This window comes from Ammospiza caudacuta, chromosome 1, assembly GCF_027887145.1.
Source record: "Ammospiza caudacuta isolate bAmmCau1 chromosome 1, bAmmCau1.pri, whole genome shotgun sequence".
Lineage (NCBI taxonomy): Eukaryota > Metazoa > Chordata > Aves > Passeriformes > Passerellidae > Ammospiza > Ammospiza caudacuta.
The window spans coordinates 21,300,639-21,326,995 of NC_080593.1; the positions used below are offsets into that span (position 1 = coordinate 21,300,639).

Genomic DNA, 26,357 nt, shown 5'->3' on the forward strand with positions numbered 1-26,357 from the left:
AAGTAGCCTGAAAAGAATAAAAGGCAAAGCTATATTTCCTGTAAAAAAAAAAATAAATTGAATGCCACAAGATGCAGCCATGGCCATGGCCCATAAAGCGCAAACAATTGTTTTAGCAGTGTGCCAGCCAGGAGCTGTGAATAGCTCATGTAGCTGCAATACAGATGGAAATCCTTCAGTCAGAGAAGCCCTCATGATACTCATTTAAAAATGGGTATCACTCACTTCAACCAGAGGTACTCTTAGTTCTTTGCCATCCTTCTGTCATTTAAAAGGGAAAGTCACATGGAATGGAAGGTAATATTTTGATTTGTTTCAAAGAGTGCAGGTCTCAACTACCAAATAGATGAATGTCACAAAAGCCATGTAAGTGTTATGATAGATTTTAGGTGTTTCTTCTGCCAGTTTTGGCTGACCACATCACAAATAACCCATGTAAAAATATAAAAAAATCTTTGAAAGACTTCAGTCCTTCCTGGAACTTTTGTGCAGGGTCTTGATAGACGCAGGCCACAATTTTCCCATAGGATTAGTAGTGAGGTCAGTGCTATTATTTTTCCCCCCCTCAAACTTCTTCACAAATACGTGGAAATTCATCTGTTTTACTTTGAATTGGCGTTTTGGCAGTGTGGTTGGTTGGTTTGTTAGTTGGTTTTCTGTTTGTTTGGGGTTTTTAAAATTTGTTTATTTCTTTAGAGATGCTTCATTTCAGCCTTTCTGCTGGGAAAAGTTAACCATAACAAGGTTTTTAGCAGATTGCCTTCCTGATAAACTTTTTTTCCTGGTCTCTCTCTGGCTTTGGTGAAAGATAATTTTCCTCATTATCATCCTGAATTGGGAATAGTATTTATCAGGATATGTAATCTGGTTTTAAATTGCTTCATTGTGGATTATATGTTACTTACAATGACTGTTTGGAGAAGCCAGCATTTGAGAGGGATAAGGAAAGAGAAAAACATCTCTGAATCCATGCACTTAAAAGTGTTCCTGAAAGTGTAGTATGGATTTGTGTGTCTTCTCCCTTGATAGCTGAGTACAAGTTGAGGTCTTCATTCCCCTCTTCCTGACTGAACCCAGTAATTGTTAGGAGTATGATGCCTGGCTCTGGTCTTCAGCTGAATGAGCAATGATGAGAATGGAAAGCAATGTCTGACAAATAGGTGTGTGCAGAGAATGGCTGAATGAGGTTGAGCTAAGCCAGAAAATAAAGCTGATGTCCTATATGCGTCTTGGGCATCTCCTCAGCTCACCCCAAGTCTCAGGAAAAAGGCTCAGCTGGCTGGCTGGCCCCTGACAACTTTTTTAGGCTGCTGTAACTTGGCAGTGTTTGATCAGGGTGTTAGTCTGCCTGCAAAAGCCACAATATGTCACACAGCTCCACAGTGTTTAGGTGTCAAGCAGCAGAAGGCAGAGATTCTATTTGAACCATCATACCCAGTATTCTGAGGGAGTTTGGGTCTAACATGTTACAAAAAACCTTTGTGTGCCTCCTAGGTAAAAATCCACTCCTCCCTTCCCTGCACCTGCCAGCAGCAGGGACAGAAGGCCCCGAAATGCAGATGTGCTTTCACGTTGCCTGTGGAGAGGCATTTGCTTCTTGTGATAGATTCTTCTTTTTTTTCCTGATCATGCATGGCACTACGTAAAGAGTGAATATTTAGGGATCTCAGTTTTCCTTTGGTACAGTGAGATTGGAAGAAAAATCCCATGTTACTTACTGCACTATTGCTTGAGTTTTGAATAATTAGGATTGTGGCAACTGATTGGTATCTCTTTAGGGGAAAAAACCTGGATACAATTTTCTACATTATGCATGATTGCACAAATGAGCAGTACAAAAGCAGGCATTTTTCTCTGCTGTTGGCTATTACAGTGGAGTACTGCCATTTATGGCATTTTTTCCAGAAAAGCTAACATATTCAGTACTAAAATCAGAAGGCAGATTGAATAGCTTTCAAAACCTCATACCCTGGGCAAAGCAAGATGTGTGATTGTCCTCAGCAATTGCCTCCTGTTTTTCATGAGCTGTAATAACTGTCTTCCAACTAAACTGAATTCATGGTTTTATCCAGACATATAATAATCACATATGCTATTAGACTGCATTCTGAACTTTGGCAAAGGAGTCAAAGTACTTTCTTTTCCCACTAACTTTGCTGAGTTTTCACAGAAGGGTGTTATTGCCCAAGCACACCCCCAAATGTTAGTGAGGTGAGTGCTAAAGGGGAATTCCAGCTCTCCTGCTGAAAGTAGAACACCATGAATTAATCCAGGTACCAGAAAAGAGCTGGCTGTCAGAAAACATGGGTTCATCTATGCTTTTCTAAATCCTCATAGCAGCCAGCATATCCCAGCTATACTTGGATTTATTTTACTGTAGCCAGAAGTCTAACATTTATAAGGCAGTCACTGTTCCATCTTCTGTATTTATTACCCCTTAGCTCATAAAGAAGATTATTAGGTATATAAAGCAGTACAGAGCATCCAGTTTAGAACAGCACACTTGGGATATAAGTTTCTGTCTGGGTTCCTCCCAGGAATCAAAACTTTGGTGAGGGAGGGAACCTGGAAAATTCTGTGGAAATTATTAAAAGGGCTGATAAAAAAAAATTGGCTTCTGTAGTGCTAATTTTACTGTTAGGGTTCTTATCTAGTACACCAGTTTTAATATTCTACATGTTGAAAGCTGGTAGTCTCAGTCTCTGAGAGGGTTAGTAATGGCGGTATTGCAAGAGCTCTAATCATCAAGTACACACAAGTCAGACTCCTATCCCTCCAAAAGCAGGAGGAAATAGTTAGTTAAAAATAAGTAACCTAATAAATATACACACATTTTCTTTTTAATTTTTTACTGCTTTTTCTCTAGTGGTCTGTTAGGAAAACTTGGGTCACATTTCTACGTCAGATTTCTAACCCAGCATCCTCAAGAAAATACAAGACTTGAGGATCTGGGGTTTGATGATAAGCCCTACCTATGACAAAAGACCACGGGAGCTGGCAGCACAGCCAACAATCCATTAGAAGGATTTACAAAGCAGCACAAAGCTTTTATGGTGACCAGGACTAAGCTGTTTGTTATATGCATACATTAAAACATAGCAGTGATGGAACACATAAATGGCTAAAATTCTAAATAAAGACTTTCATAGATAATGATTTTAGGTAAACTAGTGCATGACACCTTTTTGATTTGTCAATACCAAAGCACAAGCCAATGGCAGAAAATGATTGATCTTTTTCTGTTTCTCTGTTCCTGTTTCTCTGTTCTCCCCATGATGAATTAGGAACAGGAGTCTGGGAGTTAGCTTTGGGAATACTTATCCCACAGAAAATGTTTACAACAGAGGCCTTCTAGGCAACTCAGAATGCAAAATAATACCATTAAAAATTCACCATTGAAAGCAAAAGTGTTTTAGTAGTTAGAATGGCTAGAGAACAGACATGGAAATGACCTACCTTAGACATGAACGGCCTGCAGTGTAGCTCCATCCCTTTCCCCTAAATTGTTATGCAGTTAAGGAGTTAAGCATAGACATTGCTACACTGCAGGTGTGCTAGAAAGCAGACCTCAGAGATCTGTGGCAACCAGCTTAAATGATTATTTTGCTTGCTCTCTCAGTTCTATGCCTAATTAGTCTAAACCTGCCTCTTTGGTAGGAACTATTTAATTTCTTACATTTGCAACCTGTAGGACCTGAAATGGGGAAATGGAGGACCAGAATGAGTCCCCAGGGTCATCAGATCCAGTCCACAATTTTATGTCACTCCCCCTTTCCTTTTTTTATCCCTATACCCTTTTTTTTTTTTTTTTTTTAGCTAAAAGCTACATAATGTGTACCCCTCCCCTTAAATGAATCAAACTGTACCTTAAGAACCAGTGGAATGTTTTCTCCTTTCTGTATCTGTTACGCTGATTGGATCATTGCTCTAGAAACTCACTTCCTAATAAAAATTTCTCCTAATTTCTATGTATCGGTACTTATGGACATTTTTTAATTTCTGAATTTGTCCAGTCATTGAGAATGTGTTCTATTTTTCCTTTCTTCATGCTTCTTGATGTTTATCTGCACTTGCTAAGCCAAACAAGTTAAACTCTTCTAGTGTCTCTTGCCCACCAATCTACTAATTTCCTGCTATCTCCACAATCTCTGTCTTACTTGTTCCCATTTGAGTTTCAGAACCTCAGTGCCCATGGTTATCCACATTTTCCCAGGTGACATGGCACCATTGCCTTGTGCAGTGCCATCAGCATTTTCTGTTTTGCCTGAAAACGCTTGGCACAGTTCACATTTCTTCTTGCCCTTTTTGCAGCCATAGCACAAACTTTACTCATTGACTGTGATCAACTAATAGACAGCAATTCTTCTTTCCAAAGTTTCATACTATTTTATAGCAACTATTTTTATTCCTAGACTTTGTCTGTGCTTTGAAAAGAGCTTCTTTTTCATTATTGCTTAGATTCTACCTCAGCATTAGTTCACACTATTTTCTTCTTCCCAGCTTAGACATTGCTCAGAACAAAAAAGTAGTTGCTTTAAATATAAGACCTTAAGTAAAACTCTTGTATCCTCAAATTCTAGGCATTATACTGCTTTCTAACTTATTGTTATTTATAACCCAGAAAATGGAAAAGAAATTTAGATATACAATCCCCTCTAACAGGTTTGACCATGGGGAATGCTTGAAAACAATGTAGCTTCTCCTCAGATCTAGAAATTGTGTTTAGTTTCCATCACCACTGCTTTTCAGAAATTCAGGAATCCTACCTTTCATTTTCAGCAAGACATCCCTTTCAGTTTCCATTCTCTGCTTACTTGGGATTTAGGACAAGGCCATCTAGGCAAGGGGACACTGCTTTATGTTGCCTATTTATTACAGACACAGTATTCTGGTAAAAACTGAACAAATCAACTGAAATGTAAGAAATTCCCTGAAACAGCTGGATCCTGGTTTTAGTTTATACTGTTGACATTCAGCAGTGCGATGTGTTCAGGAAGAGTTATAATGCACAGGAACACAGGATGTTTGCTCCTCTGCCTGTTGAAAATAGAAATTTCCTGTTAATTTAGCAGACATATGGCATTAATTCATCTTTGTTTCTTTTCTTTTTAAAGTCTGCTCTCACAACTACACAGCTGACACTGGTGTGCTGACATCTCCCAACTACCCCAGAGATTACCCAGTGCGCACGGAGTGCACCTACACCATCGCAGTGGGGCTCAACAGGCGCATCGCGCTCACCTTCACCGACTTCACCCTCGAGGGCAACAGCCGCTGCACTGAGGACTATGTAGAAATCAGGCAAGGCTCATTATTTATCCTGTCCTGAGTACTGGTTTGTGTGTTGTCCAAGCCCACTTGAGTGTGTTCAGAATCTTTATTCTTAACTGTACATCCTGCTGTCAATGTGGGAAAAGGACTTAGCAGAGAGCTTTAAAGGCGACCTTTTCCTGCTCTCATCCTGCTCTGTTGTCAGCTTTCCCACTTGATAAATTCCAGTTCTGAGAGCAAGTGGAGTGTGTGGACTGTGTTCTCATGCAGTGCACTTGGGTTGTTTTCCTTAGTGCAGAAACAAGGAGTTTCATTGTGTTTTGTGACACATTTTCCGTGTTTGAGAAGTTGCGGCAGTTAGGTGAAGTTCCAGGTGACTGGAAAAGGAGAAACCATTGTACCATTTCTTAAAAAGGGTAGGAAAGAGGACCCTGGGTACTGTTACCTGTCTGCCTCACCTCTGTGCCTGGGAATATAATGGAACAGATCCTCCTAGAAGCTCTGCTGAGGCACATGGAAGACAAGGAGGTGCCAGCATGATTTCACCAAGGGTATTCTTGACCAGCCCAGTGGTCTTGTGTGATGGAATGACTGCATCAGTGGATGAATGAGCAGCTACAGATGTAATCTCTGCAGATTTCTGTAAAGTTTTTGACAGTCTCCCACAACATTTTTCTCACTAAATTGGAGAGAGATAGATTGGATGGGTGGATGGTTTGGAAGATGAGGAGTTGATTGGATTGTCACATCCAGAGGGTAGTGGTCAATGGCTTGGTGTGCATATGAGATCTCTGACAAGCGATCTCTCAGAGGTCTATTATGGGATCAGAGTTATTTAATATCTTCATTAATGACATAGACAGTGGGGTCAAGTGCACCCTCAGCAAGTTTGCAGGTGACATCAAGCTGAGTGGTGCAGCTGACACACCTGAAGGACACAATGCCATCCAGAGGGACCTGGATAAGCTTGACCAGTTGGCCCATGTGACCCTCATGAGCTTCAACAAGGCCAAGTACAAGGTCCTGCTCCTGGCTGGGAGCAACTCTCAGTATCAGTACAGGCTGGGGAGTGAACAGATCAAGAGCAGCCCAGGGGAGAAGTACTTGGGGTTGCTGGTGGATGAAAAATCAGAAAGGATCTGGCAATGTGTCCTTGCAGCCCAGAAAGCCAACTGTATCCTAGGCTGCATCAGAAGCAGCATGGGCAGCAGGCCAAGGGAGGTGATTCTGCCCCTCTGCTCTGCCCTGGTGAGAGAAACCCCACCTGGAATGCTGCATCCTGCTCTGGGGCCACCAGCATAAGGACATGGACCTTGGAGCAAGTTCAGAGGAGGACCATGAGGACAACCAGAGGCTGGAGCACTCTCATATGATGACAAGCTGAGAGAGTTTGGATTATTCAGAAGAAACTTTTTACAATGAGGGTAGTAAGGCACTGGAACAGGTTGCCCACAGAAGTAGCTAATGCTCTATCCTTGGAAATGTTCAAAGTCAGGCTGGACGAGGCTCTGAGAAACCTCATGTATTTGAAGATGTCCCTGTTTCTTTCAGAGCTGGGTGGCATAGATGACCCTTAATGCCCCTTCCAACCCAAACTATTCTATATCCTATATTCTGTTTTATGTTTATAGTCTTTAGATAGTAGCTACTCTAGGAGGTAACAAGAAGAGCATATAAATAATCTGCTATATTTTTCTATACTGGCATCACCATTAAACTTAGGATACTAACCTAGTGATTTCTAGGAAATTTTGCAGGACAGGGACAAGTAGAAGAAAGGAATATTTGCAGGAAGGTTACCTGCTCACAGTTCAGCAGCACCAAGTGCATATCCTTTCTGCTTTGTGGCTGCAGATGGATTTGCAATTTGCAGTGTTGGTGCACCCATTCCTGTCCTCGTGAGCCAGCTCTCTGGTGAACCATATCTGAGGAATGCAGTGTGTTTTTTCAGTCTGAGCATGCTAAGAGTTTCCATTACCTCACTGAGCACCATGATAAAGCCCATCCTGAACGTTACACCAGATATTCTGTATGGGTTGTTCCTTGGTAAATAGTATCCTCTTTTGAAAACCAAACAAAAATCTGCTTGCTGAAGTTGAAGTATTGAGATTCTGAATTCCACCTGAATTAGCTGGGTTTTTTCAGCTGTGCATACCAACCAGAGAAAGTTATGAAAACCTGAAAAGCTTTCTCAATATTTTCTAAGCAAAGCATTTCACTTTTTTTTCTTTTCAGAAAAACAATCTGAGATTAAATGCAATCTAACTTTATTTTAACAATTACACTTTAATTTGATGACCCAAAAGTGATTTTTTTTTCACTTTTTCACCTTAGGAACTGAAAACATTTATTTATAGCATAAATCCAACTTATTTTTCACTGTGAAGAGTTCAGCAGCGTTAAACAAGTTCTAAGATATGGGCAGAACATTCTAAGTGCAACTCAGCTCTTTGCACTGCCGTAACTGGATTTTTAGAATGCCTCTTCAAACCTGATACTGTTAAATGTGGTAGCTGCACAAGTCTTAGGTGAAGTGCCACTCTCATTTCTTTTCCTGAGGTGTCCTCTGATAAACTGCATTCAGTCAACTAAGAAAATTGTTGATCTGACCACAGCTGCAGAGGCCAAGATGCAAGTGGGGTGCAAGTGTAATGAGTTGCAACTGTTCTGGCACATTTCTCCAACTGCCAGTAACATGAGACAGGAGCAAGCAGTTTCAGCTAGGACTATGACAAGAAAACAGAGTGGCAAAAAGTAGAAATTTTTCTCAAAAGCAGCTGTAAACCTGTGAATATGCAATTGAATGTCTTACTGTCCACTTAAAAAGCATCATAGGAAGATCACAACCATATATAGGTATAAATTATCTGTCATTGTCCTACTGACCTGTAGGTTGATTGTAGTATGAAAGTTCTTAAAGAAAAGGCCAGGAAGCAATTGATAAGCAGGTTGTCACCCTGTTTTTTTATTCCCATAAGGCATGTGCAGGAGGCAAACCAGAACATTAGCTGTGAATCCTGATTACAGTATGAATAAAATGTTACTGGAAATATTACTTAATTTAAATACAGGAAAAGAAGTGGTTTTAGAACCAGTTCTGAAGACTAAGAAAATATTTCAGAACATGCATCACATCATGAAATTACCTCAGAAATTAATTCCCGTTTGTATGGAGGCAAATAAACATGTTTTTTAAAATAAGCTCATCTAGGTTTGCATCAGGCTAAAGAGTGAGGAGTGAGAAAATTACTACTTCAAATTTAAAGATTACCTTTGGTTGCCCCAATGATTGTCAACCTGTAGAATACAGAGAATATAGTCTACCTGAGACACTGCTCAGGCTTGCCATTGTGTTGACACACTCAGGCTGCTGAGATGAGAGAGTGACGTGCCCAGCAAGGAGGTGGTTCTGGTAGGGCTTATTACTGCAAGCAGCAAGACTCAGTATTTGGTAGCAGTATTTCTGTTGAAGATGAAGAGCCAGGATTAGTCTTTCCCATGCCTGAAAGAATCACAAGATTTTTGATTTGCTGGCATTTCTCATGGTATCTCTTTGACCAAAGGTTTTTCTTCTTTACCATTCTAGAGATGGAGGCTATGAAACTTCTCCTCTTCTTGGAAAATTCTGTGGTACTGACCTGCCTCCTGTTATAATCTCTCATGGTAACAAGCTGTGGATAAAGTTTGTAAGCGACATATTTGGCACAAGAAGGGGATTTTCAGCAGAGTGGGACGGTACCTCAGCAGGTAAAATGACAGCATCAAGTATAGAATTATTTTACACATCTTATTTTTGATCTTTTCTTTGTAATTAATTTCTCACCTTTTCCCCTTCAATTTTTCTGCTTCCAATATTCTAAAGTCTGTCTGCTAATTATATAGTGACATATATGCATGTTGTTAAGAACAAAGATATTTCTTGATCCTTGGGCTTTCTTTTTTACCACAGAAAAGAGCATACTATTCCCTAGATATAAAGTAGCTTCAATTTTCTCTTATGTTTAGGAAAGCAGTAATTAAGAATATAAGGAAGAGGTTTCTAGTTTCTAATACTTCTCCATCAGAAGCACTCTTCAAGTTAGATAGTCAATACTTCTATTAGCTATGGGCTGTCTTCTGCTTACAACATTGATGGCTGGATGCAGATTTTTGAGGCATTACTGAAGAGGTTCAGGGCATGTGAAGGAGGTCACAAGTGAGAATCACACACTCCAGGTTTAATTTTCCTCTCTTCTAGTTGTTAAATGTTGCTTTGCTTTCTCTGCTATTTTTAGGTTGTGGTGGGACTTTCACAGCATCTTCTGGCATCCTCATGTCTCCCAACTACCCTATGCCATATTACCACAATTCAGAGTGCTACTGGCTGCTCAAAGGAAGCCAAGGAAGCCCGTTTGAAATCCAGTTTGAGCAGTTCCACCTGGAGCATCACCAGAAGTGCAACTTTGATTACCTCGCGGTAGGTGCCCTGGGACACTGCCCCACAGGAGGCAGATGAGGGTGCTGAGTACAAAGGCAGGAAAAACACAGGGCCCTGGCTTTCAAATGGTCCCAAGTGACCAGACTCAGAATAGGAAAGCTCCATGTTGATGTGCTCCCTTCATCTCACGGAGCCATGAGAGGCAAGGCAGCAGTGCCTGTGTAGCTGCTGGTAAGAAAAGCATTTATGTCTAGATAGAAAGAATTTGATAGATAAAAATCTGTCTGTATCTTTTAAATTTTCTGTGTTTTGAACCAAGGCCTTAGCATGATTTCTTAGTAAATTATGGGGAACAAAGCACAGTGCTGCCAATAACCATATTGTTAATACCAAATTTAATATCTGAATTGTTCCATAAACTATTTGAATATTTCAAATTAAATTGAAATGGAGTGCTGTGTTCCCCTCTTGGTGACTAAGCCCCTAAAAACTCACTAGTATTCAGTTACTGGCTTCCTGTTTTTGCTTGTTTCTGAAATGCCTGCCAGGCTTCCTCCAAGCAGAAATGGAATTTAACCTCTTGTATACCCAGTAACATGTCCCTAAGCAGACATTTGTCAGGGGCAAATTAATCAGACTTGTAATGTCATCAGCTTTATTATCTTTTCATTTATCTTTTTTGTTTTTGGTTTGATTTTTTTTAGCTATATGATGGCAACAGCAGCAGTGCTAAACCACTAGGTAAATTTTGTGGGGATCAGATACCACAAACCATCCATTCCAGTGGAGACAACGTGTACATAAAACTAAGGACAGACAGCAGTCTGCAAGGTGGAGGTTTCTTAGCCAAATACAAACAGGGTAAGTGAAGGAAGAGGAGATGTTTCTACAGCTCATGTTGTCTGTGAAGCTGCTTGCCGCCCATGATCTTACATATTTATCAGCACAGTAAAATCTATAGAGCATACCAACAACCCAGATTTTCTGTTCTGATACAGTTACAGAACATAAAGACCTAAAAATTATCTGCCCATCTACCTGTGAAGGAGATTCTCTCCTCCTCAGGAGAAAGCTAGTAAGGTGGCTTTATTTGTGTTACCTGCACCAGTGGCATATGCCGCTCCAGATTTACTCAGAATAACAAATGCTGGAAGTCCATAATAGGGTAGATTTGTCAGTTCTTGCTCTTCTGCTCCTTCAGGCTCCTGAATTTTTAAAAGAGAAGGCAGATACAGCAAGATTATCTGATCTTAGAGCTGCTTTTGAGGAAGGATGACAAAGGATAATTGAGTTTCTGTCAGCCAGACTGCCTCATTGTGGGTGCTTGGGATAATTTAGCCTATCAGGAACATTTTAAAAAGCTTATTTGTAATATCTTTTGGTAAGGGTAATGCTTTTCTTGCAAACATGTTTTTGTAAAATAGTACTATCCCAGAAATATCAGAATAATAGCATTTGGAGAAAAATACAAGAAGACATATGACAAAGTTATTTTATTCCCAGTCATAATCTGAATCCTGGTGTTTAATTTTCTCTTTATACACTTTATATTTTTAACAGTTAAATGCACGTTGGAAATTATGCCATTTCATAACATACAAAGTGATTTGCAAGCATCTTTGTGTCCTCTAAATATGACATGCCCAAGTGGCAAGGATTGTTGCAGGTTTATAGATGTGAAGTTGTCCTGGGGTTGGACAATAAACCAGAGCTATTCATCCACACATGACACATGCAGTAATCAGGAGAGGGAGGAAGCCTTGGCTCCCTCATTCCTTACAGATCTCACTACCATGTACTTTTCAGACTGCAATGTCAAGAGGATATATTAGCAAAGGTTCCCCCGCCTTTCATTAATTAAACAGAAAGAGCACTTTCAAAGCACTCAGATGTAGAACCTGAGCTATCAGATAATGTGATTTACATTCATATTTAATTCCTGAAGATTCATCAGAGAAAGCTTTTAATGGCTTGCCCAAAAGCTAAAATTATCTAGGCAGTATGTTGTAAAATAAGGATGCTTAGCCACCAGATACATTTACATGTACATGAAAGAAATGTAATGATTAATTGGAAAATGTTGCAAAGGAAAACATGGTATCAAGTTACCATTCAAAGGCACCTCTGTGCCTGATATGTTTCTAATAAAATCCCTTTGGCAGGGGGTAGCAGATTTTACCTGTCTTGCATTCTTCAAAGCCCATTTTGTGCTCTTTGTCCTGCCTTTCAAAAACTCAAATGCTTCAGAGTAACTTTGCAGGCAAGCTCCACTCCACCTGACCCTGACCTGCAGCTGTATCCCAAGCATTTTGAAATACTGAAAACACAGACCTTTAAATCCTTTGGCTAGAATAAAAAAACTGTGCAGGAGGTGGGTGTACTGCCTGTGGTGACAGACAATGGAGCAGTCATGCAAGTGAATCTCAGCTATTTCTGCTGTTCAAACTCTGCAGATTTGCTGCACAAACCGATCAGCCTGGTCTGCTCCTGCCTCCTGCCCACTCCCCTGGGCATTAATTACTCTGCTCTGCTCCTAGTACACATTGTTTGCTCTCTCCAGACAAGGGATCGCCCACACTGATATGTTTTCTCTTTAGGTAAAGGTGGATACAGGAAAATGAGACTCACTGACCTAATGCCATAATTGTAATTTTGTTCTTTATCTAGTTTAGTTTATTTATTTTCTCTGCATTTCAAGGAAAGCTCTTATTATTCCAGGTGAGTGTCCAGTTCTTATGCTAGGATGCTATTGAATGTCTCACAAGGAAAATTATGGCTCCTTTTAAAACAATTTCATTATCACATTCTCTTCCTGGGGCTAGAAAGCCCAATAATAGGAGTGTACTTTCCATTAGTTGTTTTAGCCAGTGATCATAATTTTTCCTAATTAGCAGAAATAAATCACTTTTATCTATTTGTCAATATTTGTTGAGCACCTCCCCAAATTGTTTCAAATGACAGGGTACATTTCTACAATTAGTTTTAAAAAAAAAGTTGTTTCATGAATACCCATGTATTTAGACTTAAAGAAGACTGCCCAAAAATATGTATGTTCAAAAATATATAGTGATGGGTATGCAAGTGTCAGAAAAGAAGGCCAAAATAGTGCTGATAGATGCAAGTTTGAATAGCTGGAGTTTTGGTTGAAATATACAGAATATGTTCTTCAAGAGGTCACCATTCTCTTTCTGTATGGCTTCTCTAATCTGAAGAAAATATTTCTCACTTTGTAAGGCTATCAGTAACTTCAACTAGTAATTTTTGAGATACTAGATTAATAACACTGGACAAAAATGATTTATAATAATTTTTTATTTTACAGTTTGCCATGAAGTGCTGACTGTTAATCGTAGCCATGGCATATTGGAAAGCTTAAATTATCCAAATAATTACCCATTAAATGAGCACTGCAGCTGGACTATCCAGGCCACCAAGGGGAACACTCTCAACTACAGCTTCACAGCCTTTGATGTAGAAGATGGATTTGACTGTAATCGTGACTTTGTGAAGGTATGTGCCCAGATTCTAGAAACATCAAGTCTTTAACAAAAAAGAAAAAATAATAAGATTGCAGAGAAGCAAGGGGAAATTTATCTTATCTAAATTTAACCATTAAAGCTCAGGTGTTAAATCCAAATGATTTAACCCTGTTTCCTCAGTGATCAGTAGGGAGGGAAGCATTGCTGCTCAAGACAGGTGTGAGCCTCTGAGAGGAGAATCACTCTGCAGGTGCCTGGGCTGCCACACTGGCTTTTATGGGCAAAGGGAGATGTCGTGATTCCAGCTTCACGCAAAGAAGGGGGAATCCTGAGATTAGCAAACGGGTAGCAAAAAGGCAGTGAGCTCAATTATTTTCCTCTTGTTATCTGAGAAGGAATGAGGAATATTCAAAAACTTAGATAAATGTCTACATTTTTACAGGGAGAGTTCCTGTGTCTCTTGTTTATACTTTACACAATTCATCTGCACCTTTGAAGGGAGTAAAAGAAAATGAATGCACCCACAAACAAAATGTGACATTTTTAGGCAAATGAAACCAGAGAGTCAAGCTAAAACCATGTACCCTTTATTTTAATTTCCTCCAAAAAAATTTCAAGAAAAAAAAGGTTTTCTCAAAATTTTCTAGGAAAACTGAAAAGTTACTTCCTCTAAATTTTGTACTTAGTACTGTAGGATATAAAGGGTAGGCATGATCACTCTATACTGTGGATTATAATCTCCTGCCTGCAATTTTGCAGTTTTGCTGGACTAATTCATCCTTCAGATCTCACCCTTGTACAGGATGCCAGCATGCAGCCCCTGTGCTCCACTTAGGGTTTTGCACAAGAGGAACTTAAATTTAGAGAAATCTTAGAGAAGACTGCTTACAGCTAGGGAGAGGACCATGGAATAGTAGCTGTATTTCTGGGGATATTTACACCCAGGTATTGCAGAAGGTTCAGCAACAGACTGGTTGATGGCCTAATCTGCTCCTTGTAGATGTCCTCCCTCACTCCCCCTACCTTGTTACTATGGCAGCTTTCACAGCTCAAAATTGGTAGTAAATTGACAAAAGTGATATTCTTCCAGCTTTCTCCTCTTTGTGGCCAGGAATGGAAAGAAAGAATAGACATGTGAAGAAAATAAACAAGGGAGCACTGTATTGAGAACTAACTATTAAGCCCTGGTTTGTTTTTGTGAGGAGGCTGAAAAAGAAATATTGGAGCCAAGTGGAGAGGCCAGTGCTAGTCTCAAGATGCCTAAAGTCTTGACCCATGGAAAGCAGGAGCCCTGCACACAGTAGCCAGCCTGTGAGGAGCAAGAAACTTGCCAGATTCACTATTGTAGACAAAAGTCAAGGGTGGAGGAATAGTGCCAGGGGCAAGGATCTGATCCAAGGCACTTAACAGAGCAGAAATAAACATATTGGAGAGAATGAGGAGACAGAAGCACTCTTTGCTTAACAATTTTTCAGTGCTTTCAGTCAAAGAAAATACAGGCTGAAAGAGGTATAAAAAAGAGAAAACCAGGGGAAAATAAAGTCATGGAAGTGTGTTAAGGAGGCTTTTATTCGCAATTCATGTAACATTACTGACAAATCTTTCTCCAAGTGCCATTAGGAAATACCCCTCGGAAAAGATGTCCTCATTTGGTTGTTGCATGCTGCACAAATATGTGCCATAGTGTAAAAAGAGAAGGAGGTTGAACCAGCCAGGGAATTGAATAGTGTTTGCTCCCACCCTGCCTCTTGCAAAAGGGGAGGAATTGGCAAGGCTGGGAATGTGCTGTGGTGTAGGGGAAAGGGGGAATCATCTGCAACAAGCATGCAGTTCACTTTTGGACCAGGATGCAGATATTTGGGACTTTTCTGTTTGAAATCCATATGGAGTCTGACGCTGCTGCAAATAGGAAAAAAAACCCGGACAATTAAAAGAAACCTCATAGCCATTCAGCTAAAAGAAATTACTTTTCTGCCACATACCAGTTTTGAGATTCCTTTATTTCACTGAGGTCTAAGATGCTGTTGCTGAGTGTAACAGAGACATAAACCTGTTCACTGCAGTCTAAGTGGGTGATGCAGGGACCATACACCAGAGTCCCTCACCATTTTCTTGGAGGAAATGGGAACCTGCTGCTCAGACACTTTCCATGTAGCTGTGCTCATGAACCAGAGTGGCCACTGGTGCTGATCAAGTGCTCTTTTCCCTGGGAGCTTTTAAGGGTCCCTTCCCCCATCCTGTTTTGGGTTTTTGGCAGCAGCTCTCCCACCTCAGGCATTTACCTGAGCAGACAGCAACACTCTGTCTTAGCTCTGTGGCAGCTCTGACAGCAGCAGCATGCTGCTCCATGGTAGCTAGCAGATGGCAGGCTTGGTGATGATGTCTCCTCCTGCTTGCTGCGAGGCTGGGGACAGGAAGGACAAGAGTTAGCTCTTAGGGTGGATTTGCTGATGATTACAGCTGTGGTGGCAGAAGGAGTAAGGAAAAGAGGTATATGATGCAAGGACAAGACTAAATGTTGCAGAGGTGTTATGGCAGAAACATGACCTGCCTTAGCAAACTACAGTCAAGAAATGGCAGTTGCAAAAAAACCCCAGAAGTAGTAAAGCAGTTTTTAAAAGTTAATGTGAGAAATAGATTTATGGACATGTGGACATATTTTTATAGTCCCAAACTAAAGCTCTAATTTTTTTTTTGAAATCTCGCTGAAATCTGAAGGGGAAAATCATGGTGCTTAGTGGTGTGGGGACAGCTAGACTGAGCAAGCTGTTTTCCTGAGTACTGCTGAACCTTGCTTGCTGAACAAAATGCTTTTGGTTCCCGTCTTTATAGGGCCTGTTCTTTAGCTTTGTGTTTAATTATGGCTGACATTCTGACCCAAGCCCATATAAAAAGAGCATTTTGCCTCATGACTAATTCAGTCAGATATACACAGTTAATTTGCTATTTGCTCACTGGCTTAGTCCACATGTGAGTCAGAAGTTATATGTGTAATGTCAAAACCAAAAATTTCTACACATGGGTATTCCTAGTGATTTTCAGTAACCAAAGATATTATCATGCCATAGAGTAAATGACTGTTTCACATTAGGGGCAGGAAGAATATAGTCAGCTGGCCAGTGAGTATAGGTACAAGTACAGTGCATGGTTCTTCCAGACTGAAATTCAGTCACATCTGTACAATGAGAAGTCAGCTGTGTATTGTGTTACCTATTTCCTTTTCTCCTCTGATCATGGGAGGCTTCCTGTCAGCTGGGTCACCATTCCACCAGCTGGGTCACCATTCCACAGGTGTTACCCATGGTGAGCAGCATTCTCTTTCTGCAGTGAGCATTGGGTGACTCCAGCTTGGTCTGGTCTGGGCAGGACCTGCATCTCCACCACTTTAGCGCATACAACTACTTATACCTGTGTCAAGTAGGAAGGGAAAAACTCTGTTCTTCTGACTTTGGGGCAATCCTCTGCCTCTGTGTGTAGGTGCCAGAAACTGAGAAGGGGCAATGTGGGAGGGAAGCAAAACTGCAGGTTTTATTATGTCAGTCTCTAGGATGAATCTCATATGAGCACTTAGCCAGCAAATGAGCACTGTGCAGTGTTTCATGTCCTGTCAGAGGATGTTGGCTCATCACTAGTGATGCTCATAGGATGTATGACATTTTGGAAGGAGTTTTGCAGTGAAGTTGCAAGAATATGAGATTAATTGCTTCTGATAAAGACATGTACAGAAGTGACAATAATAAGATACAGGACATACAAATAGCAGAATATTTACTGGTGATGCTACACTAGCTGTAATTAGATTGGGTGGTCTTTAACTTATATTGCTTGCTGTGCCTTGGCTAAATAACCTTAGTCTTTCTAGAGAAGTCATGGGGTTGTAACTAGTGAGATATTGCAGGCAATGACATAGAAATGTCATTCTTTCCTCTACATTCATCAGATTATTAGCTGAACAAGCATATATTTACCTCCCCATCCTTAATGATGAATTACCTTCTTATTTGGTATGGCAGAACATAATCTCTGAGAAGGCAAAGTAGGAATAATATAATGATTTTGCCCTGAAGATCAGAGTACTGCTGTAGAACTGACATATACTCCTTCCTTACACAAGAAAAATATTATTTGAAAACCACTGATCATTCTGTCTTTAAGTGACAACGTCCCTTTATGTTCTTCTGCTGAGAAAGTACAACTGTCCCTTGATGTCCAGTCTGTTTAGCATCTGCTTTTATTAACCACAGGGATGTCATGGATTAGGAATTATATTCTCCATTTTAGTACTCCCACAAAAGCCATGCACTGCTCCCCTCTCCCCCTCCAAGCAAAGGCACAAAAGGCAAAGATCAAGGTTGACATAAGAAAATGATCAGTATCAGCAACAAGACTAATGACAGAGGGTATAAGAAAAGAAATTATTCATACAGGCAAAAAAGACCCCAAACTGTAACAGACAGTCCCAGACAGTTCCCTCTGCCAGGTTTTCAGGGCCAGAGGGAGCTCCTTCTTCCTGGCCCTGTCCCTGGCAATGAAATGATGGTACAGAAAAATCCCTGTGTCCTGGCCATGCCCCCTCCCACCTCCTGCAAAAAATTAACCCTGTCCTGTCCTGGCCAGAACCAGGACAAGGGCAGACCTTGCCCAGCCTTTTGCAAGATGTCAGCAGCCTGACAAACAGATAGCATAATTGTGTCAGGCAGCAAAACAAATTTCAGAGCTCTCAGTGCAAGTTTCACCCCTTTGGTCTGTGCATCTACTGTCAGTGTTGGAATTATCATTGGGTTAATGCAAAAGAACATCTTATGAGGGCAACAACTGCCTGATAACAACAAATGCCTTTCTTCTGCTGCAAGCTAGGACAGAGCTGCACTTAGGACCAGAGCACTGCCTTGCTTGCTTACTGTCAGTGTGCTTCAGCTGCCCAGACTCTTTCAGCAACTGGGCTCAAAGTGGTTAAAATACCATTGCACGATTATAGGAGGAATATTATTGAATGAATACAGTAATTAATATGGCATCTGCTCCTGAGAGCTGTTTCATTTCCTTCTGGTGGTAGCAGGATATGTCTTTTTTTCCCCTCCTTTTTTAAACCACAGTAGCATTCCAGGGATGTACCATAACATCCTTTTTCTCCATCTGGGAATACTGCATTAGATAATTGCTGCTCACACTCATCTGGTCATCCTCTTTTTTTATTGGCTAACATAAAAATATCTTTATATCCCTGTTGCAATTAGTAAATATGCCTAAACTATATTAGGAGATTACCATTATTGCATTTTATTTATGAGTGTGTCTTTCTAAAGTGCTGCAGGAATTCTTAAAGCACAGGGAATGGCTCTTCTTATGGCCATGCATTGATTTACAAAATGTCACTGGTAGTAGATCTCCCTGGAGAAGCAGATGATGTATGAAATAAATCCACCAGGTCCTGCACCCAGACATCAAACCACAGCCTGCTGGCCATGCTGCAGTGGAATCCATTAACATATTATCATGCAAGCTGGCAGCACAACAGCACATCCCTGAATTCCTTCAGGGGGTTATGGGCCTGAAATCCACAAGAAATCCTTCAGTGTAAGACTGTAAGGATAAAAGTGACAATTCTAAGGTTTCTGTTCCAGGCTTCATATACCACTGGTATACAACAAAATCTTAGCCCATGCACTGATTTTCAGTGAGATCTGGATATTTAAAAGGAGAGTGTCAGGCCAAAAAGCTGTCCACCATAAACAGGACCACCTCAGCACTCTGATTTTTTTGTTTTTCTAATTGCCTGCATTGCCAGAATCAAAGTACACTTTGGCTCTGCTGTTTGAAAGGTTACGTAGAAACAAAATTACAAATGTAGACAAAAAACCCCCGACCCCTCACAACAGCTGAATCTGTAGTGATGCCAGGGCTGCTGGTGCCTACAGAAACCTCAGATAATGAGAAGCCAGCACAGACTCCTCTTTTGGACTCTCAAAATGAGTCAGACCTTCATGGACTTGGCCTTTTCCACACCCAGCCAGCTCACAGCAATGTGACTTAGCCTGTTTCTTCAGAAAAAAGGCATGCTGCAATGAAATGCCTGTGAAATACCACCATATGATGATGGTGTGCACACCCCTTGTTGGAGACAGAATATTTGGGACTCATCTAGTTACAGCTGGATCCTTGTTTCCTTTTTTCTTCTTCTGTATTCTAGATTTTGCTGGAAAGCCTGGTTATTATCTGTGAGTCTATCTGCTTATCATACTCAGCACAGGCATTGTATTAAAAAAGTTACTTTGTGGCTGGAGAAACTCCATTTAAATCAGCCAAAGATTCCCCTCATCAAAGGGAAGACCCCAGACAGCTCAGAAAAAACCACATTGAATTTGTGGGAGGTTGTGTGCACCCCCTGCACTGTTCCCATAAGCCAGCCTGGAACCCAGAGGCGGGAATATTTCCTTTTTTCTGTCTTCATTTGCTGACACCAAGCTGCAACTCTCTGTAGTGTCCATAGATCTGCATGATGCAAATTTTCTCAAATAAGGGGGGATTCCCAGAGCCCTTCCTGCCCTCTCAGGCCCTTTATGGTGTGAGTGTGATGTTCCTTCCCTTGCAGTTCAGTTCATCTGGGCTAGCACAGCCCTGGCACAGGTCAGCAGCTGCAAAGTGCTCAGGCCACTCTGGGCTTTCAGAGCAGGCACATTCTCCACCCCCTTGGGCACAGCCCCTCCCTTTGCAGGCAGCTTTCCACGCAGATTTCTGCTGAAGGGCAGCTTTGGAAATGTTGTTGTCCCAATCTCCAAAGCAATCCTGTTCCCTCCACCATGAGTGGATTCTCACTGCAGAGGAGCTGCCTCAATTTCAGCTTTGAGGACAGCGGTCACTCCACCAAAATAGCAGCAGGCTCATCACCAGGAATGTGATCCCACTGCCACAAAGGCGTGGGTCCCCAGGCAGTCCTTGGTCAGCAAAAGCTGCAGAGACACTTCAGGGACCCATCTGGATTCTGTCCACCACAGCATGCTGACTGGGAGGAGGTGCCTTCCCGACACAGCTTTGGAGATTTAGGATGCTATGCTGAACAAATAAGGTTTTGAGCGCAGATTTTGGGATGTCTCCTAGACATTCCTTTCTTCAGGAGCAGTTATTTCCTACTCCTGCATCTAAAACAATTTTAAAATTTAATCCAAAGATACACCCTGCATTTCTTACATTCTTATAATTCGTTAATCGCTAAAAAAATACTGGTTTCATAAAATTTCAAGAAATAAACCTTCCCTAGAAAGACAGGAATGAACAGATATGACTGTAGTTAAAAATCTTTGTTTCCTTCGAGAAGGAAGTAAGTGCTAGTGCAGTAGATGAAAACTATTTTTTAAAAAATCACTCCAGTCTAATGTGGGCTTTAACATTGCTCAAAATTTTAAGAGGGTTTTGATTATTTTAGGCTCAGGTTACAAGACAAAACATAGACTCAGATAAAAATCTTACTATTAAAAAAATAGACATTTATTTATTTATTTCCATATGTTAGATAAATCCCAGCATGATTAACTAGTATGCCTCCATGTCTAAGTGATGCCTGATGTCAAATTCCATTGTGCTATAGAATAAAATGGTTCATTAGTGAAAGTGTGTCGTTGTGTGGAGACAAGAAAGGTGCATATGGTGGTCAGAGCATGAACTTTCATCATAGGGCATAAACATATTTAAATAATCATATTAAAGTATTAGTTAGAATGAGTTCTTTAGGAAGGCCTTTTTCTATGGCAATTGCAAACTCTTATCATCATCCAAGCACAAACATAATCTTATTTTGTTCTCCTGTTTGTGCAGAAGTGTCAAGGCTCCATGCAGTCAGTCACTCAAAGTCTTAAGCTGCCTTTGTTCCTGTGAAACAATGCCATTGTGGTGCTCAGCTAGAACACTGGGCCACATCCTGGAGCTTTAATTTGTTTAGATTTTCCTCTGGCTGACAGACCTGCAGGTTCTTAAGTTTGCACTTTACCCTACTGGAAGGAAATGTGTTGCTTGGAAATTAATTATTTTTGGTTTTGTTAATTCTTGTTTTAACCATTAATGGTGATCTCTCTTTAGAGTGCATTCTCTTACTTGGATGAGGATTTTATTTGTTTTTTGCTTTTTGTTTTCTGGTAATATATTTGTGGCAATGCCATCAAAATTTCCTTTCCAGAATTTCTTTTCCTTTCATTTCCTTTCAGGAAGAGCTATTCAGAAACTTGTAATCACTGCCTCTGGTGTTTAGATCCAAACAATCCCATATCAGCTTTCCCAGTTCTGGGAGGAAAGGGATACTTGTGTGTGTCACACTGCCCTGGAGGCTCTGAGCATGGGTGGGACACTCATGGCTCTGTTGGTTTGATCCAGGGCAGTGCCTCCTCTCCTGAGCTCTGCAAATACAGCCCAGGACTGCTGCTGCTGGTCCCTGTATGAAGGGTTTCTGACAGCAAATAGTTTGTTTCAAGCCTTAGTTGGAGATAATTATTATGAACATTGCTCACTCTTATGATGAATTTGTGGCATCTGATGACAGTATTATTTACAGTACAGTGAAAGAGAACTGTCAGTATTTATAGCATAGATTTCCCCCTCATATAAAACTGAAAGTTTGTTTTTGAAGACTATCACCTCTTGATCAAGACTGTATGTTATTACTAATTAGTGTATATAAGCAGCTTTTTTTCCAGGGCTGATTAGGCATAGGCTTTTCCTCTGCAATGTTTTTTCCTGGTGAGCAAAACAAAAAACATGCCTTTTCATAGAAATAACCTTCTCCCGGAGAAAACTGATATTTTGCCTTATCCCTCCCCCCCCACCTCCCTATTCCCCACCCCCTAGTTTTCTGCCAGGAAAACTGAACAGATGGAGTCTTACTACCAGTCTGAAAGGCTCCCTTTCGCAAGACAGAGTAAGCTTGACAAGGCAGTCGGCTAGAAAATTGTCCCTACCTCGAGTACGTCCAAATGGAACACATTCCAAGGTTATTTTTCCCATTTTTTATAGATTTTTATTTCTTCCAAGTAGAGGAAACCTCATTTTCCAGTCAGCTCAGTCCCTGAGCCCCTGCTCCAGTTCTGGTAATGAGTTTTTCTGTGACACAGGTCATGCCCTTTTGCTTTGCTCCTCCAAAGAGAAGCGAACAGCTGTGGTCTCCAGGGCACCATTATCAGTCTTAGTGACATTTTTCCAGGCTGAAGAGTCAGAAGAGCCAAAATGCAATACTGGTGGCCATGGTGTCCCCCAGGAGAGCTACCCAAGCCAAACCCTTCCAGCAGCTTTTGCTGGTCCTGCTCTCCCAACCCATTCTAATGTACAGCAGATGGTTTTCAGCTTCCACTGGGCTGTGGGGCAGTCACACAGCTTGATTCATCCCTTAGAGAGCTGGTACCTCCCCTTTTTTACCTTCATGTCAACCTATGCACTTGCTCCTAGGGAGCCTGGTAAGGAGTTTCTTCTAGCAGTTATTGAGCTGTGCCCAATAATTCATTTTAACATGGCCCATGCCCCCTGGACCCAGGGCTGCAGGCTGCTGAAATGACGTGTTCTGCTTGCTGCTGGGCAATTGCTTTGCTAAAAAGGAGAGGCTAAGGTTCTGACTGTGTGTTGCAGGTGTCTGCCTGTTTTGCTGGTTGAATTATCTGCCAAAATTATTATGAAGTGCTTGGATTTTCTGGTGGAGGCTAAAAGGTCTGAACAAATAAATATATTAGAAAAGCAATATACACACAGGAAGGGAACAAGGACTTTCTTCCCAATGGGGAGCTGGAAGAGAGTCAAATTACCAGTTCCTGGAGTCAGTATGGTGCAGGAGTGACTAATACACTGCCCCAAAATCCAGTTGTCTTGCACAATCATAAGGAATATCTTGCCTCATATAGACTGCAGAAGAACCTTCCCTCAGTTTGCAGCAGTTTAAGATGACACAGCTGACAAAGCAGGACCTGACACAAGAAACATTATCCCAGATATCAGGAAAGAAATTATGGCTCATGAGAGCTGTGTGCAGCTTCAGTTTCCCTTGCCTGTGTTTGTGTGAGAGCAAAAGGTGGTTTGAGAAGTTCAAAATGCCCTGTGAAAACACACAGCTGTTCCCTTCATTTAGAAATAAAAGACAGCTCAAAAAAGCCAGCTGTAATTCTAGCAGTCGTGGTTCTGCCTCTCTCAATGAGTTACAGCTGGCCAGGCACTCCAATTCCCTGTGAAATCCTGCTCTGAGCTCAGACCCACGGGGCAGCACGGCATGAAGGCATTGCCATAGTAACCATGCTTTGTGGCTAGAAAACTGATGGACTGTTTGCAGAGGAAATGACATAGAAGTGTGGGATTCTCTGATTTAGATAAAAATAATACACTCTTGATGAATCAAATTGCAGGAGACGCATGAAGCTTTTTTTGTGGTTGTTTGGATTTGGAAGTTTCTGGGTATTATTTAGTCCATAGTTCTTTAGAATGGGTTTGCATTTATAATCACTAACAGAACATTGTAAATATGTATCTTGACATAGTTTTAGCTACTCTTCAGAGTGATCTCCACATTGATTCATTCTTCACCATTCATATTTTTCTGGTGTAAGATTTCCTTGGCTTGAAGCCACAGAAATATGAGTAGTATACACCACAAATTGATCAAAGGAAGTACTATTAAAAAATCTAATTGGATCTGACTTGATTTCATTTTCTGAACTTATGCCTTCAAAGAATGTGTAAAGCTCTCACCTTGGCTTGGAGGAAGGTCTTAACTGTAATGCTGGGCATGGGACAGCTCCTCTGTCTATCAGGTGGTCCTTCAAATTTTATATGGGGAAAGAATACAGATTGATGTTCAACATATTGACATCTAATCTTTAGGATAATTTCATATTTATTTTCAAACACATCTGATCACTGCCAGCAATGGGTCCGTAATTAGAAACTTTCAGTCTTTTCTGATTTCACTAAGAGAAACCAAATAGAGTGATAGTTCTTTATTTGCAATACACTTAGCTTGCTTTGGGCTTTTCATTGTGTTAGACTGATGGTCACCAGTCATTAAATAGGCCACAGAATATTATCATAGAATTATTCCTGCAATTTGACCCTAACTTCTGGCAGAACTAAATCTTTTTTTTTAAATTAAAAACCCCCCAACCTTTAAACTGGACTGTCTGCTAGAGAATTTGATACCATTCAAGTTGATTTCTTGGTCCCAACTCTGTTTTAAATGAGTAACAAGATTTCTGAAGATTCTGCAAGATCAGCATCTTCAGCAGAAAGGATGGGGGAGCAGAAAGGCTGGGGTTAATGACTTATTCTCATATGAGAGTCTGCCAGAAAATATGCGTGAAAATTAGCAGCTAGCATGGTCAATCAACATTTGCTGAAATGTATTTCCATAGTATGACTTATACAGTACTGAACAGAATTCTTAGTGGAATCAAAGATATTCGGAAAAGAGATTTGAATGGGGAGAAAAGATAAATAAACCTTTGCTGTTTTTCTGGAGATCATAGATTTTATTCTTTGCACAGAGACAACTTTACGGTAATGGCTTCAAAAGAGAGAAAAGTTTTTGTTGAAATTCTGTAAGGAAGCATGCCAAAAATGCACAATGAGAATGGTCAGACATGGTTTCTGTGCCATAATTTGCTGGGTTGTGTAGGAATATATGCTTTGTAGGACAAAAGATCAGATGAACTGTCACAAAGTGATAATAAAGGACAAGGGTTGCTGTTTTCCTAAACTTTAAGAATCATAGTAACCAAGGTAGAAATAATAAAGCAAGTCCTAACTTGAAAATAACCAGCAATCTGATATTGTAAATCAAAGGCAATCTAGCTAAAATGTTTCATTTTTACTAGCTTTGCAAAAATTGCATTCCTCATGCCTGAAAAATGACAGTGAGATATGGGGTATTTGGAGAGAACACAGAGGTATGTTCAGTGTGATTTGCTGGATTTGAAAAAACTTCCAAAATTAGAATTTGAAATACCATTTAAACCTGTCTGGAGACAATAAATGTAAAGAAGTTAAAAAGCTCTAAGCATCTGCTATCACACCATCAAATTATGTATTAAGTGTTTTCATTTAATTGTGACTATATGACTGCCTTCAGACATCATTTAAGTATTTAAATACAGAAATATTTCCCTAGCATTTTGTTGTTTTGATTGTTTGGTTGATTTTGGATTTTTTTTTAAGAGTGGCAATGTTTTAAGAGTGGGATGGAAGATTCCTCATCTGTAATTGGAAAACATAAAGGTTTTTGGGCTGGCTTTATCTGTCTGATCACTGATTGTCAAAATACCAGCACATAGGGTATGACAAGGAAATCAAATTTCAGTAGCATGGCTCAGTACAGTTTTCCTCCAAATCAAGACTTCAGCATGAGATTATGAAACCATAAATAAACTCATATGAAATCTCCTTGTGTTTTTGAAGATTTACTTTACTTCTGGTTTTCAGTTTGTCCTCACTATTCTAGGAGGCCATTGTGATGTTGACTGCTTGGTTTTCTCCATCAGAAGCCCAGGAAGTCCTCATGTCACTTGGCTGCAGCCTTAAACAGATGGACATGTAAACAGAGTTGTCACCAAGGGGTTTGGAGGCACTCAGCCTGTTGGGTGCATGGGCAAATCAGACCCACGACACCCTCTTTTTCTTTCTATTTCAGTTCATTGCCACTTGCCCTTTACCTTTTTCCCCAGCAACCCCCAATACACACCAAAACAGAAACAGCAAACCCTACTGTACACAGTGTGCAGCCAGGTTTAAAGACATATTGGCGTCGTATTTACTCATCATTTTACTCAAATCTTTCCACACTCCCCAGGCTCATGTTGCTGTGCAAGGGTGGCCAGCGGGAGAAGTGTCACTATTTTGCGTTTGTTTGTTTGGTTTTTTTTTTTTTTAATCCTGTACCAAACATTGGGAAGCTGCTAAGTTGCAGAGCTTCTTTTTACTCACTGGCATTTTTTTTTTAAATTTCATTTCAGCTCTATGATGGGCCTGATGCACAATCCAACCTGATTGGCACTTTCTGTGGACAGTCTCTTCCATTGGCAGGGAGCACTACAGGGAGCAGCCTTCATGTGGAGTTTTACTCTGATGGACTGAATGCTAGGAGTGGGTTCCAGATGCTATGGCATGTTGATGGTAAGTGAGCCCCAATTCCTCTGGGAAGGTTTCCTTCCCTGGATGTGTAAAGGAGTTCCAGC

At 40.7% G+C, this 26,357-nt stretch overlaps 1 protein-coding gene across 1 annotated transcript in view; it reads left to right on the forward strand.

Moving 5' to 3' along the window:
- Positions 1-26,357, forward strand: part of CUBN (cubilin) — a 143,091-nt gene that overhangs the window by 30,375 nt on the left and 86,359 nt on the right. The window contains 6 exon segments of the mRNA XM_058808268.1: positions 5,115-5,301; positions 8,858-9,018; positions 9,546-9,727; positions 10,393-10,549; positions 13,011-13,198; positions 26,136-26,295. Coding sequence (XP_058664251.1) covers positions 5,115-5,301; positions 8,858-9,018; positions 9,546-9,727; positions 10,393-10,549; positions 13,011-13,198; positions 26,136-26,295 — 1,035 coding nt within the window.